Here is a 14,682-nt window from a genome sequence, read left to right as displayed (position 1 = left end):
GTTCTTATTACTAAGGGTGCTTCTATCACAAAGATGAAATCTTCTTAAAGGAGAGTTTGGGGACAAGAGAACACCGTCTGTTTAGAGGCAGAGAGAAAGATGCCAGTGGAGGGAGAGAGTTAAAAAATGGTGGATGCTGGGGCACCTGAGTGGCTCAGTGGGTTAAAGCCTCTGCCTTCGGCTCAGGTCATGATCGAGCCCCGAATCGAATCGGGCTCTCTGCTCAGCAGGGAGCCTGCTTCCCCCCCAGTCCCTGCCCTCTGCCTGCCTCTCTGCCTACTTGTGATCTCTGTCTGTCAAATAAATATATTTAAAAGAAAAATGGTGGATGCTGAGGATATAACTGAGGAATCAATGCATTGGAGAAGGAGGTGTGGTGGTCACTATATCCAATGACTGGAAGTAGAGTACAGGGAGACATTAGTCTTAAAAAGGAGAATGTAACAGAAAAATACAAGACTGGTTCAAGTTGTAAGAGAAGAAATCAAAAGCAGGTTTGTTAGAAAAAACAAACAAACAAACAAACACAGGTTTATCTTGGACTCAGCTGAAACTTGCTTAAGTTATGCTCAAAGAGAAGCTTCCCGAGTGTGTGTCTATTGCCACCAGTCAAGAAATTAAGAAACGTTATTGTGAATGTAAAATTGAGTTCCCTTGCCTTTACCTTGCTCTCGAAACCTTTCTGTTCAACAGCCCCCTGTGATAAAATCACCTACAGAGAGCAAAGCCTCAAACTAGAGATATGTAGGCAGTCATTAAATTCAAATATAATCAGGTGTTTACAGCTGCCTTTTTCCAACCCTGCTAGCTCACTTCCTCCATCTCAGCTGTGAAAGATAATCTGTCCCACCTAATTGGGCTTCAGGTGTAACTTCTCAATTTCAGGCACAAATTGGTTCCTACCAAAACTCCAAACTGTGCTTTGATTCTTCCCTAAAGCACCCCAAGTTCTCTCTCTGGTAAATTTCCTAGGCTTTTTTTTTTTTTTTTTTAAGTTTTTTATTTATTTATTTGACACACAGAGAGAGATCACAAGTAGGCAGAGAGAGAGGGGGAAACAGGCTCCCCGCTGAGCAGAGAGCCCAATACAGGACTCAATCCCAGGATCCTGAGATCATGACCTGAGCTGAAGGCAGAGGCATAACCCACTAAGCCACCCAGGCGCCCAAATTTCCTAGGCTTTGTCTATCCAAATAAATTCTTCTTGGCCAAAGGGGCCCAATTTTAGGTCTTGTCTAAGTGACCAGCTTTGCTTATGTTGTATATTTTCCCTACAGATCCTTCTACCAAGATCAATTCTTTCCTCCAGATCCTTTAGTATTTTTTCTTTTTTAATCATTCTATCTTAGGTCACCAGTTACATGTTAATTAAACATTAGCATTTCCAAAACCCACTATAACTTTTTAATTAGAAAACATAAAATAAATTATTAAAGGATGATATTTCTTTGCAAACCCACCCACTGAGGAAGAATTTCAGACTTAATAATGCAGCCTTGAAACAATCTAAATTTACTTGCATAACATGAACCATAAGGAACAACAGAGAGCCAGCAATACAATTATTTCCATAGACAAAGTCAATGTCGAGCACTTGCTGGTGACTGAATCCCTACAATAAAGCAAAAAGCCTTTTATTCTCAATCATAAAATGATTTTGATTTATTAGAAGAGGAAATTGAAAATATGCTGAGGAGTGAACATCGGATACTTAAAGAGAGTGAGTTAGAAGCCAAAAGGATAAAAAGAATGGCTCAAGCATGAAGAGGCACTGGTCATCTCAAATTTTTGACCACAGACTTTGTCTACCATAGACACCAACCCTTTCCCCAAAATCCATAATACCCAATACAACATTTAAATGATACTGTCCCATATTTATATAGTGCTTCATAATTGCACAGCTTTGTCTCCTAACCAGATTGTAAGCTCAAAACAAGGACAATATCTATCACTGCATCTACTAGGTCTGGGCCCTCAACAGGTAGAAAACACGCTCAGTTTACTAAAACAATTTCTGATTCAAATCCTACTACTCACTGAACAGGGGTTAGAAGACATAGAAAATAATGTGCTTTTATATTTGCTCACAAACTATGATTCAGGTGTTGAACATGCTGAGATTTATTTTACAGGGCGATTCTTACAGATTACCAAAAAATACTCACGAAGTATCTATGCCAAAGGTGTCCGCTGTGAACCATTTTGTACATATCCCACACTGCAGCTCTACCTCCCCCAGCTGTCGGCCATTCTCTTCATCCACCGAGCCTGCCTGGGTATCCATCACCTCTGAAGTATCCCCAGCACCTTCCTGTGTCCACAGAGCAATCAGAAAATCAAGTTAGTTGACTCAATTGTATTTCTGACTCACTTAAAAATGTAAAACCTATTTTGCCTTGCAGACATCCAAAAATAAATACTTACTAGTGTATCTTTTCCATTAGAGGATTCTGTCTCCAAACCACCACCTACATCGACTGAATTTGCATCCCTACGAGATAATGGAAGCACTCAAGTAAGAATTTTCAAGAGAAACAAACCTCAAAACGCGTATTCCCAAAGATAATGATACAAGTCCAGCTGAACTTCATACTTCTACAGCTTTTTCAACTAAGCCTGTTCTCAGCCTGGCTGCCCCGGGTTAGGAAGAACACGGCCTAGACAGACGCAGACCCATGAGGCACAGGGAAGCCTGGTCGGCCCTTACAGACAAAACTACATGGGATGGAACTGGTCCTGGGGAAGGTTCGCAGGGATGCAGCTCTCCCACTGTTTTCAGAGGAACCGTTACTTCTTCCAGTCCGGCAATGCAAAGTGGTTTTTCCCCTGGGATATTTGAGGGGTTCCTGCTAGAAGACAGAGCTACGAGCCCCCTGTTAGGATGCAAGAGCAGGAGAGAGAACAAGAACCTTGACTCTCACAAATCGCGAAAGGTGCGGAAAGGGGCGTAGTTTCAGATACAGTTCAGAGGGGAGGGCCAAGGGGACGAGCCAAGCGGCGGGCGGGACTACAGTCCTGGAGGGGGCAGGGCGAGCCGTTGGCGGCTGGGCCTAGGTTCGGAGGGGGCGGGCAGGAGGGCTCCCGGGAGCCGCCGGATTCCAAGAGGGGAGGGCCTCCCGCCCTGTGTCTGCCTCGGGCCACAGGATGTCTTACCCGCTTTCTGCCTCTCCAGAACCGGGTTCCGCTACTGGAGCAACAGATGTCCCCTCTCCAGCCGGGGCAGTTGCCACCGCTACCACCGGTTTTGTCTCCCCTTCTTCCGCCGCTGTCGCATTTGCGGCCGCTGCTGGGCCGGGTCCTGCATCCACTCCGGGTCCGGGTCCAGTTCCCGCCGCCGCCATCACTGCCGCCTCCCAGAGTTCTCGCGAGAATACTATCTCTATCTCGCGTGAGTTGCTGCCAGGCTTTCTAATCTTCAAACAGTAAAGGCCCTTGATGGGTCCACCGCTTGTCTGAAGAACGGGCACTCCGGGCCCACTTTAAGGTGGGGCGGGCAGGCGGAGGCGGGCGGGGTCTCGGGGTTGGGATCACTTGGGGCTGCTCTGGGCTGGTCGGCGGGAAGGCGTAGGAGGCAAGAGTACTAGTGGGTTTCCTTTAGGACTCACTACATTTCAGGACTGGACACTGCCTTTTCGTAGTCAGCACTGGAAATCACCGCGCAGACTAGGCGCTTTGAGAGCGCTGGGTACCTACGGTTGTGGTATGCAAACATTCCTCACCATGAAATGTGGGAAACGTCTTCTGCAAACGCTAGCTAGCACTCAGTGCCCCGCTCCAGAAGAAGTTCGCTGAACTCCCCTCGAGATCGGCCACTTCGAGCACGTTTTCAAGTGGCCATCTAGCCTAGACTGTGAATGCAGAGCCCCCGCTGTACAGGCGAGGACCGGAGAGGGGACGTGGTTGGAATATCCAGGCGGTAGAGGTAAGCAGCAGTGTGTGTTCTGGAAGCTGCCAGCCGCTTAATATTGTAAGAGAAGGAAAATGAAGCCCAAATTAGGCAGTTAGGTGCTTAAGGACTTACTGGTTGAAAGATTGGCCTTGGAGAAAGGAACAGGTATCGACCAAAAGGTAAGAACGTGAGGAATCCACGGCAGTATTGGTGGATGAAATCACTGGAGTAGAATCATTCAGCGCCGTGGTCTTCCAACTCGAGAATACTAACCTCATGAAGTATTCAGGCTAGGACAGTTTTCAGGAAATCAGTGTGTACATCCTGATTTTTTACAAAGTTGCCTAAGGACACTCTTTCCTCCCACTTGACAGAAGAAGGCATACCGGTCTCCAATCCTGAATCATATCTATGATGTACTGCCCGAAGGTGTACAAACCTATGGAACTCCAGACACAAGAACACTTGGAAATATGTAGATATTTGGATTTCGCCATTGGTTCCCAAGTATTTGCTGTCAACAAAACTGAAGGAAGACCTAATTGCGTTACCAGCTGATAAGATTATTTTAAAAACTGTTGGTGATAAATGCTAAAAGTAGTGGGTGAAACTTTAAGAAGAGACAGAATATTTTCACAGACTCGAAGTATTTCCCCCCAAAATATTTATTTAATAGTTATAGTGGTGTTTTTAACATACAGCTAAAAATCTGTGGTACTGCTTCCTCCAGGAGGTAGAGCTTGAATTCCAACTCTTGAGTGACTGGGCTGGTCTAACTTGCTTCTAAACAATAGAATATTTTATTTTATTATTTTTTAAAAGATTTTATTTATTTATTTGACAGACAAAGATCACAAGTAGGCAGAGAGGCAGGCAGAGAGAGAGGAGGAAGCAGGTTCCCCACGGAGCAGAGAGCAAGATATGGGGCTCAATCCCAGGACCCTGGGATCATGACCCGAGACAAAGGCAGAGGCTTTAACCCACTGAGCCACCCAGGCGCCCCAACAATAGAATATTTTAAAGGAAGATAGTAATTTTTACAATGGAGAAACTGGCAGACACCACCTTAGCTAAGTGGTCAAGGTTAACATCCCATTAGTAAATCAAATCATTTGCCCCCGGATATGATGCAGTGAGAAGGACTTCATCTCTGGAATTCTTTCCCCAAAATCTATAATCCTAGTCTAATAAAGAGGAAATAGTCAAATCCAAATTGAGACATTCTAACTGATCAGTACACTTCAAAACTGTCAACATCATGAAAGACAAGAAAAGACTGAGAAACTCTGGGGGAGGCAAGGAGATGACCACTAAACGCAGTGTGGTGTCCTGGATTAGATCCTGGAACAGAAAAGGTATATTAGTGGGAAAACTGGTGAAATCAACAATGTCTGTAGTTAATAGTATTACAGCAATGTTAATTTCTTATTTCTGATCAATATAGTATGCTTTAAGATGTCAGCATTAGGGGAAGCTGGAACAAGGCTGTATGGGGGAACTCTTTGAACTATCTTTGTGATTCTTCTCTAAATCTAAAAGTAACTGGAAATTTAAATTAAAAGAATTGATGATAGATCACAGTATGCTCTGGCATAGAACTTTGAAGGAGTTCAAAGAATTGAATTCAGGGGGCGCCTGGGTGGCTCAGTGGGTTAAGCCGCTGCCTTCGGCTCAGGTCATGATCTCAGAGTCCTGGGATTGAGCCCCACATTGGGCTCTCTGCTCAGCAGGGATCCTGCTTCCTCCTCTCTCTCTGCCTGCCTCTGCCTGCTTGTGATCTCTGTCTGTCAAATAAATAAATCTTAAAAAAAAAAAAAAATTGAATTCAGTAGATTCAATAAATCCTAGATGGGAATCTGCTTATTTATGTAAACAAAGATTGTCAGCTCTTACATGTATAAAAAAAGAAAAATAGCAATAAAATTGATGCTAAACCTGTCTCATTCTAGCAATGGTAATATTCATCCATGGATATGAATTAAATAAATTCTTGGGTGGCTCAGTTCATTTGGCATCTGCCTTTGGCTCAGGTTATGATCCCGGGGTCCTGGGATCAAGCCCACGTCAGGCTCCCTGCTAAGTGGGGAGCCTGCTTCTGTCTCTGGTGCTCCCCCTGCTTGTGCTATCTCACTCTCTCTGTCAAATAAGTAAAGATTTTATTTATTTATTTGAGGGAGAATGAGTGAGAGAGAGCATGAGAGAGGAGAAGGTCAGAGGGAGAAGCAGACTCCCCAAGGAGCTGGGAGCCCGATGCAGGACTCGATCCTGGAAGTCCGGGATCATGACCTGAGCTGAAGGCAGTTGCTCAACCAACTGAGCCACCCAGGCGCCCTCTCTGTCAAATAAGTAAATAAAGTCTTAAAAAAAAGAGGGCACTGGCTCTTTTTAGTTTTATTTAACAATGCTAATGTTTGCAATCCACCTGAAACCCTCTGCAGGTAATTAAACTTACAATAATAAATTCATGCAAATAAAATTTTACAGACCACCAATTTAGAGCAAGGTCTTTCAAGTGTTTGACCACAACTCCCATGATACATTTTGCAATATGACCCAGTATATACATTATATTATTTACAACTAAAAGATTCCTGAAAGAATCTGCACTCTGTGTTAGAGCTTTTTTTAAAATGCCAGTAGTGACCCATTAGATTGATTTGATAACCTCAGGGAATCATGTAACAGGTTTGAAATAGTCCCTAAACAAATGTTTGACTCTGAAGGTGACAGAACAATTGAATGATAGCTGGAAGGGAATGCAGGGTGAGGGGACAGAGCTAATGACACACTTCTACTCATCAGTAGGGAGCCAAAGGTTGAAAATACAGGAGAAGGGGTGGTTGATGGAGCAGCTTTCTAAAGAAACTGGGTCAAGGAGCTGAGTCAGTTGTCTGATGGAGAAGTTCGGTTTGATGGCAAGGAGAGAATCCATTCTCTGAGACAGGAAGAAATTGGGAGGATGGAATAAGGATGTGGCTTGTAATTAGGAACAGGACACCACGAGACAGTACAGGTGGCTGATAGTGACCGTCTCCCTGAGCTCTGAGCCTACACAGCTATGGTGGTTCCAGTTTCTATCTTCGAGTTCCTGCAGCAACACTAGGCTATAGGACAGTGAAGGTCAAACAGTTTTGCCAGGCACATAAAAGGAAGGGCCAGGAGAAAAGGCAACCAGAGAGGATAGCAAGAAAGCAGTTCAGATGATTAACCATGGCCTGGGAGAAAGCAGAAGGACAGGGAAAATGGGGAATCCAGCGTCCAGAAGTCCAGATGAGAAGGCAGGAACTGGAATGGGGAGAGTTTGAAGTCAGAGAATATTTGAGTTTCCAGATTTTAGAATAATTCAGAGCGCCTGGGTGGCTCAGTTAAGTGTCTGCCTTTCCCTCAGGTCATGATCTCAGGGTCCTGGGATTGAGCTCCAGGCCGGCTCCCTGCTCAATGGGGTGTGTGCTTCTCCCTCCCCTTCTGCTCTCCCCCTGGCTTGTGCTTTCTCTCTCTTGCTTGCTTGCTCGCTCACTCTCTCTCCCACTCCTGCAAATAAGTGATCTTAAAAAAATATTTTAGGAGAATTGCACAGCCAGCTCACCTGTGGGTAAAAATGGGTAAGGCCCAGGTGGAACCAGACCTAATTTCAAGAACTGGAAAGCAAGGCATCCCCCACACTGGGCAGCTGTTCAAGATAAAGGTAAACGAAAATCACTAATAGCACCGGGTTAGAAGTTTAAGATAGATAAATGGGAGAAACTCCACATTTTTAGAAGCTCTCCCTGTCAGCTGCAGGGAACTCCCCCAGCTTGCCAGAAAGCTGTCTCCCTCTGCCCGCTGGAGAGTCCATTATTCGCCCGGCCCTGGTGAAAATACGGAGCCTGTTCCCTCATCCTCAAGCACAGTATTCAGAATGCTCACAATTGTTATTCTTGAGCAGTGGGTTGATAAAGACTGCCTCTTACTCTATCCTCTCTGTTTTCCAAGTACTTGGCAATGTGCAAGTGTTGCTCAAATCAGAAGTAAGTAAAAGCTTTAAAAACAAAAAACAAAAAACTGTCTCCTTCCTCCTTTTTCTCCAGATTTGTCTGGAGATTGATCCCGTCTCAGTTGTGCCTCCCTCCGGCCTCTTGTAATTGTTCGCTTCACTAGGATGACCACACCTGAACCTTCCTGCTTCAGGGTTTCCTACTCCAGCCCAGTCAGCCATTCGACACCCCTGCACCACTGCATCTTTCCTTAGCAAGCCACCTACCACCTTTCAGGGAAAACGCCGACTCAGCTCCGTGTTCAAGAGTGCTCAGCAGATGAGCTCCAGACTTGTTGGAACCCACCATCCTCAGGATACCTCATTCCATCTTCAGATCTCTAGGGTCCTGTTTCCCTCCATCTGGATTGCCCCACACCCCATTCTTACATCCATGTGCATTACATCTAGGACGCCTGGGTGGCCCAGTCAGTTAAGCCATGGGCCTTAGCCGTGGCTTAGCAGGGAGCCTGCTTCTCCCTCTCCCATGCTCCTCCCCTCACTCATGCTCCCTGGCGCACACTCTCTCAAATAAATAAAATCTTAGAAAAAAAAAAAAAGACCCACATCTAAGTTATTTCCTCCTGGAAACCTTGCTTCATGCGGTCTTTATGTGAGTACATGTGACTCAGTAGTCAGCTGCAAATTAGAAAATTTTATTGCAGACCCAGTGTCCATAATCCTGGTTGGTTCACCTGTATGAGGTTAAACACAGGTGATCATTTCTAACAAACCATGATGTCTTATGAATAATTGACTTCTTTAAAATGTTCAAAAGCAATCAGCACCCCACTCTGCACGCAGTTCACATTGAGCTGCTCCCTCTGGCTTGAAGGGCAAATGTGAAAAACCAGGTTTCAGATCGATATTGTTTGACCCCGTGGGATTTAATTATTTTGGATAAAGTTAGTAGGGCACCTGGCTGGCTCAGTCAATAGAACATGCTTCTTCATCTCAGGGTTGTAAATTTGAGTCCCATGCTGGGTGTAGAGATTACTTAAAAAATCTTAAATCAGTTTAAATAAGAAGCAATTATTTTGTCTGATGGACCTTCTGGATTCAAGAATAAAAAGAGTGGGGATGCCTGGGTGGCTCAGTTGGCTGGACAACTGCCTTCGGCTCAGGTCATGATCCTGGAGTCCCAGGATCGAGTCCCGCATCGGGCTCCCGGCACTGCGGGGAGTCTGCTTCTCTCTCTGACCTTCTCCTTGCTCATGCTCTCTCTCACTGTCTCTCTCTCAAATAAATAAAAAAAAAAACTTAAAAAAAAAAAAGAATAAAAAGAGTGTACAGGGAAAAACAGTATTGGGGCTCCTGGCTGGCTCAGTCAGGAGTCTCTTGATCTTGGGATTGTGGGTTCGCACACCACACTGGGTGTAGAGATTACTTAAACTTAAAAAAAAAAAAAGAGGAAAGAACAATTATGCTGTGATTGTACTTTTTTGTATGTTTGTTACTATACACAAAAAAAATCTGGGTTATAGCTTTTCTCAGTGGTTATCTCTGAGGGAGTGGAGGTGATTACAAGAGACTTTCTGTAATATACTTCCATAGTATCTTAGATTTTTCTGTGAATTGGATTTGTTATCAGAAAAGGTGAACTCATGGGGCTCCTGGGTGGCTCAGTGGGTTAAGGATCTGCCTTCCACTCAGGTCATGATCTCAGGGTCCTGGGATTGAGTCCCACATCATGCTCTGCTCAGCAGGAAGTCTGCTTCCCCCTTTCACTCTCCCTCTGTGCACTTTCTCTCAAATAAATAAAATCCTTAAAAAAGAAAAGGCGAACATATTTTTAAGAACTTTACACATATATGAACTAAATAATTTCCCCAAGGTAAGTGTTGAAATGAACTAACCTAATCATCTTTTAAGCTGAAAAAAGATGTTCCAGACCCTTAAGGAACTGAAGATTTTCTTCTCATTTGAAAACAAAACCAAGGGGTGCCTGGGTGGCTCAGTGGGTTAAGGCTATGCCTTCGGCTCAGGTCATTATCCCTGGGTCCTGGAATCGAGCCCCGCATTGGTCTCTCTGCTCAGCAGGGAGCCTGCTTCCTCCTCTCTCTGCCTGCTTGTGATCTCTGTCTGTCCAATAAATAAAATCTTAAAAAAATAAAAAAAATAAAAAAATAAAAACAAAACCAAGGTGCGCCTGGGTGGTACGGTGGTTAAGCGTCTGGCTTTGGCTCAGGTCACGATCCCAGGGTCCTGGGATCAAGCCCAAAGGACTTGCATCTGGCTCCTTGCTCAGCTGGGAGCCTGCTTCTCCCTCTTCCACTCCCCCTCCTTCTGTTCCCTCCAGCTGTGTCTCTCAAATAAATAAATAAAATCTTAAAAAAAATAAAAAAAACCAAGACATATCTGAGCCAGTTTCTAACTGTTGCTGGATTATTTCTCACTCCAGGAACACACTCAAGCTGTATCCATTTTGTCTCTTCATCAAACAGCTGCAGTAACTTTTTTTTTTATTTTTTTACGATTTTATTTATTTATTTGACAGACACAGCGAGAAAGGGAATCCACAAGCAAGGGTAGTGGAAGAGTGAAAGCAGGCTTCCCGCTGAGCAAGGAGCCAGATGCAGGGCTGGATCCCAGGACTCTGAGATCATGACCTGAGACTTTCCAGAAAGCCGTGCAGCTTAAAAACCTAGTTCCAGACATTCTTCCTCCTAAGAGTCTGCTTTAACAAAATAGCGGCAGCGCCAAGGGCAGTACTTTGCAGAGGCTGAAAGTCTGGGGGTGTGGCCTGAAATTCTTGGATTTGCATGTCTAACAATCTCCCTGGTGAGGGCAAGGACGCTCATCTGAGGATCATGCTGAGTGGCCGGGAGTAGAGTATTTCTAATCCTATTTCACCTGCCCACTAGCTTTTCTCCTGTAATCCCTTGCAACAGGGCATTGTGTACAGCGGGTAATAACTGACCATGCTTAGCTAGTAGCTAACATAGCTGAATGATTCCCAGAACAGTAATGGGTTTCCCATCTTTTCTTTTCCCTCTTTAGTCTTTTTGCCACAACACTCTCGCTTCCCACATAGTGCTTAACCCTGGCTATACATTAAAATCACCTGAGGAACTTTAGGAAGAACAGGCAATGCCGCTTGGCCAATACAATTCAACCTTGTAAAGCAGGGATCCAGGCATTGGTAGATTTAAAAAAGCTTCCTGTGGGGGCACCTGGGTGGCTTAGTGGGTTAAACCTCTGCCTTCAGCTCAGGTCATGATCCCAGGGTCCGGGGATGAGCCCTGCATCAGGCTCTCCGCTCAGCGGGGAGCCTGCTTCCTCCTCTCTCTCTGCCTGCTTCTCTGCCTACTTGTGATCTCTGTCAAATAAATAAAATAAAATCTTAAAAAAAAAAAAAAGCTTCCTGTGTGGTTCTAACCTGCAACCAGGGTTGCCCTATGCTTCGCTGACTGAAGGAGCGATAGCGCAAGGTGACACAGTCATTTGCATTCCTTAGAGGTCCAGAAAGGTCTCATAACTAAGATACTCAGGATACATACTAATACCCCCCATGTAGACTACCCAGATGAAAACGGGATGCGCCATGATGGTGGGGTAAGTCTAGATAGATGGGACTGAGCCTGGTGGTGATTTCGGTGCCCTTGTGTGGCACAGGGGGGACAGGATGACTCCTACAAACTCTAACCTGGCCCAGAAGTTGCAGAGGGTGCTGCTGGAGCTGAAGGGGCCAGGGCCCATCACTAAACACCAGAGGGGCAAGGGAAGGCTCAGTGGATGCCTTTGCGGGGAGCCTTAGGTGTACCACCACAATAGAACATAAAGTTCTATTGTTGGATTACAAAAAGAAATGGAAGAGAATATAAAGAGAAATTATGTTGGATTATATAGTTCCAGTCCTTGCTAACTTGAGTTGTGGACCAAGATTCATATCTGTAACACTGGCAAAGATTCCAGTGTTGGGCCTTCAGAAACACTGTATGTGTACTTTATATAGATAGTTCTTGACTACCAGAGGGCCTCCTGTCCCCAGGGGAGAGAACTCACAGGGGAAAAAGCATGTCCCATCCCCATACCAGCCTTTGCCAAAGGTTTCTGGGCCCTTTCCGAAAAAAGAGCAATGGGTCGGATGTCCAGGACTCTGCTCCCTGCTCCCCACTCTCCCTCTACCTCCATATTTTTTTTTATCAACTATAAAGCAAAAAACAAAACAAAACAAAACAACAACAACAAAGAACAAACAAAAAACCCACCAAAAACCAAAACAACCCAAAACCAAAACAAAAAATGTTGTATTTGTTGTAACTATCAAAAGATGAAGATAGGGGCGCCTGGGTGGCTCAGTCGTTAAGTGTCTGCCTTCGGCTCAGGTCATGATCCCAGGGTCCTGGGATAGAGCCCCAGATCAAGCTCTCTGTTCAGTGGGAAGCCTGCTTCTTCCTCTCTCACTCCCCCTGCTTGTTTCCCTCTCGCACTGTCTCTCTCTCCCTGTCAAATAAATAAAATCTTTAAAAAAAAGAAAAAAAATGAAGATAATTATTGTGGTGGTTCATCTCAATGGAGCATTTATTTAGTCTCTGCCTGAGCTCTTGGTCCTTAATCTCATGTGTATATAAACAGAGTTAACTAAACACTCCTGATTACTCCCAGTAACCAGATACTTGAGTCCTAAAAACAGTAAAAAGGGTTTTATTCTTCCTTTCATTAGAAAAAAAGTAAGCTCCACATGGGTGAGGATTTTTGTGTTTTGCTCACTGATGTATCCCACACACCTAGAACAGTGCCCTGCACACAGAAGGCACTTGGGAAATATTTATTGAATGAGTGGAAATGCATCTCCTGTAAAGGACTGTCCCACTATAAGTCCAAACGTGCCACCAGCCCCACTGTGCAAAAGTGGCCCAAAGGGTTCAACAAGGGGGTCCTCGAGAGTCTGAGGAGTTTGGAAGCAAGTTGCCTTTGCCTACCCAAGGATATAAGGACGCCTATTGGCTGCTTCTCCCCTCTGGCCCTTATAGCAGATGCAAGCTTGCTGTGGTGGTTTGGACTAACAGCTGATATCCTCAGATTATGTAGTTCAGTGGTTCTCAAAGTGTGGTCCTGGGATTAGCAGCATCAGAATCTCAGGCTCCACTCCAGACCTACTGAATCAGAAACTCTGGGGGTCCAGCCTAGCAATGGGTATAACAAGATCTCCAGGTCATTCTAATGCCCTCTAATGTTTGAATATCGCTGATGGAGCGGGATAACGGGCAAGAGGTTGAGCTAGAGGAGGAATAAGTGTTTAAAGTTCAGGGCCCTGGGTGGCTCAGTGGGTTAAAGCCTCTGCCTTCGGCTCAGGTCATGGTCTCAGAGTCCTGGCATCGAGCCCCGCATCGGGCTCTCTGCTCGGCAGGCAGCCTGCTTCCCCCTCTCTCTGCCTGCCTCTCTGCCTACTTGTGATCTCTGTCCATCAAATAAATAAAATAAAAATAAAAATCTTAAAGTTCAGGGCCCATTTTGAGTGCTGGGCAGGTGGGGTGTGCATCCAAGCAAAAAGATGCTTCCTGCTCTCCTGCAGTTCCTCGGGAAGCTAGTGATGAAGGCTGCTTAGAACTCATGGGTTGGATAGGAGTTTTTCTGGTGAGAGTCCCTGTGGGATACTGAGGCCGAAAAGGCGGGGAGGGAAAGAGTGAAGTTAAAATTCTCCCTTGTTCTAGATATAGTAGGTTCTGACCGGACGTAGTAGATGGTTGTTCTGTTGGAATTGCAGGAGAAGAGGCATAGTCAGGTCCTCAGAACATAAAGGAAGCTGTTTAGTACAAGAAACTAGAATATCTGGAAAGGTCAAGAGGACAGCAGTTATCAAAGAAGAATTGAAGTAGGAGCAAAGAGAGAGAGTTTGCCTCATTCAGGAGTCCATGAAGACTCCTGGGGAGAGACAATGTTATGACCTCCTTTCTCTCCCTTCCTTGACAAAAGAGAGTTTATGACTGAACTGTAAACTTTCATGCAGTTACTCACGCAGGGACTGAAGCTTTCATGATGCAGACCCAAGAGCCAGGGCCCTCTGCTAACCACCCCTCACTGGATCCAAATACCTATCAGTCACATATACTTTGTGTCGCATCTGTGCAAATGCTACACATAGCAGGCCAGCTGTTTTGATGGGTCAGGATCAACAGCTCTCCCTTGGGCTGAGTATGTCTTCCTGCTGGTGATGGCTTGTCTTCAACCCTGGAGGAACATGAAGGGAGCCGTCATGTCTGAGATAAAGAAGAAAGAATTGGAATCTCCAGAAGGGAAAGAAGAGTCTGGTTGAAAGTTTGTTCTGCTTGGAGGTGCCAAATCCTGTCAATGGAGGGACAATCCACTCGTGACTGAGTGGCATTTCCAAACATAGCTTGACTACAGAAAAAAAAACAAAACTGGAAGGGCCATCTTCTTCTTTGTGGTTTGAGAGCTCCCAAATCCAGGGCTAAATAGGTAGAGGTAATGAACCAAAGCACACACAGGCTACGAGGCACCTACATAAAATTTCTCTTTTGCCTCTGGGCCTCTTGTACTGCCAAAAGCTGATCTGGTTTAAATGCCGTCTGTGAAGGATAGAGAGGAAGTCATGCTACTTTCCCCACAAATCAGTACCACTAGCATAATTTCTCAGTGAATTGAGTAAAAGGGAGAGAAGGTTCACCAGGCTTACAGTGTTTGAGTTCAATGCCACTATGCAGGACATATTAGAGCTTTCTAGTAGGTTATACATGCCCCTTGCCTGAGCTAAGAGGGTCAGCTCAGGTGCCAGGAAATACAGCTCTGGATGGGCTTCTTGGTGGTTCTTGAA

General features: G+C 45.1%; 1 protein-coding gene across 6 annotated transcripts in view; it reads right to left on the bottom strand.

Moving 5' to 3' along the window:
- Window positions 1-3,375, bottom strand: part of ASH2L (ASH2 like, histone lysine methyltransferase complex subunit) — a 29,429-nt gene extending 26,054 nt beyond the window's left edge. For 2 of the 6 annotated variants that reach the window (XM_047717090.1, XM_047717091.1), the window contains exons 1-3: window positions 3,157-3,375; window positions 2,428-2,494; window positions 2,169-2,320 (exon numbers count right to left, since the gene is read on the bottom strand). In XM_047717090.1, the coding sequence (XP_047573046.1) occupies window positions 2,169-2,320; window positions 2,428-2,494; window positions 3,157-3,344 (407 nt within the window). In that variant the 5' untranslated portion in view covers window positions 3,345-3,375. Of the gene's footprint in view, window positions 1-2,168; window positions 2,321-2,427; window positions 2,495-2,912; window positions 3,036-3,156 lie in introns of those variants that run through there. The other 4 variants (XM_047717092.1, XM_047717095.1, XM_047717096.1 and 1 more) reach the window with 4 other exon arrangements.
- Window positions 3,376-14,682: the final 11,307 nt, after the last annotated feature.

The sequence above is a fragment of the Lutra lutra genome, chromosome 2 (assembly GCF_902655055.1).
Source record: "Lutra lutra chromosome 2, mLutLut1.2, whole genome shotgun sequence".
Taxonomy (NCBI): Eukaryota; Metazoa; Chordata; class Mammalia; order Carnivora; family Mustelidae; genus Lutra; species Lutra lutra.
The sequence above is the reverse complement of the archived record's forward strand: the minus strand, read 5'-3'. Positions and strand labels throughout refer to the sequence as shown.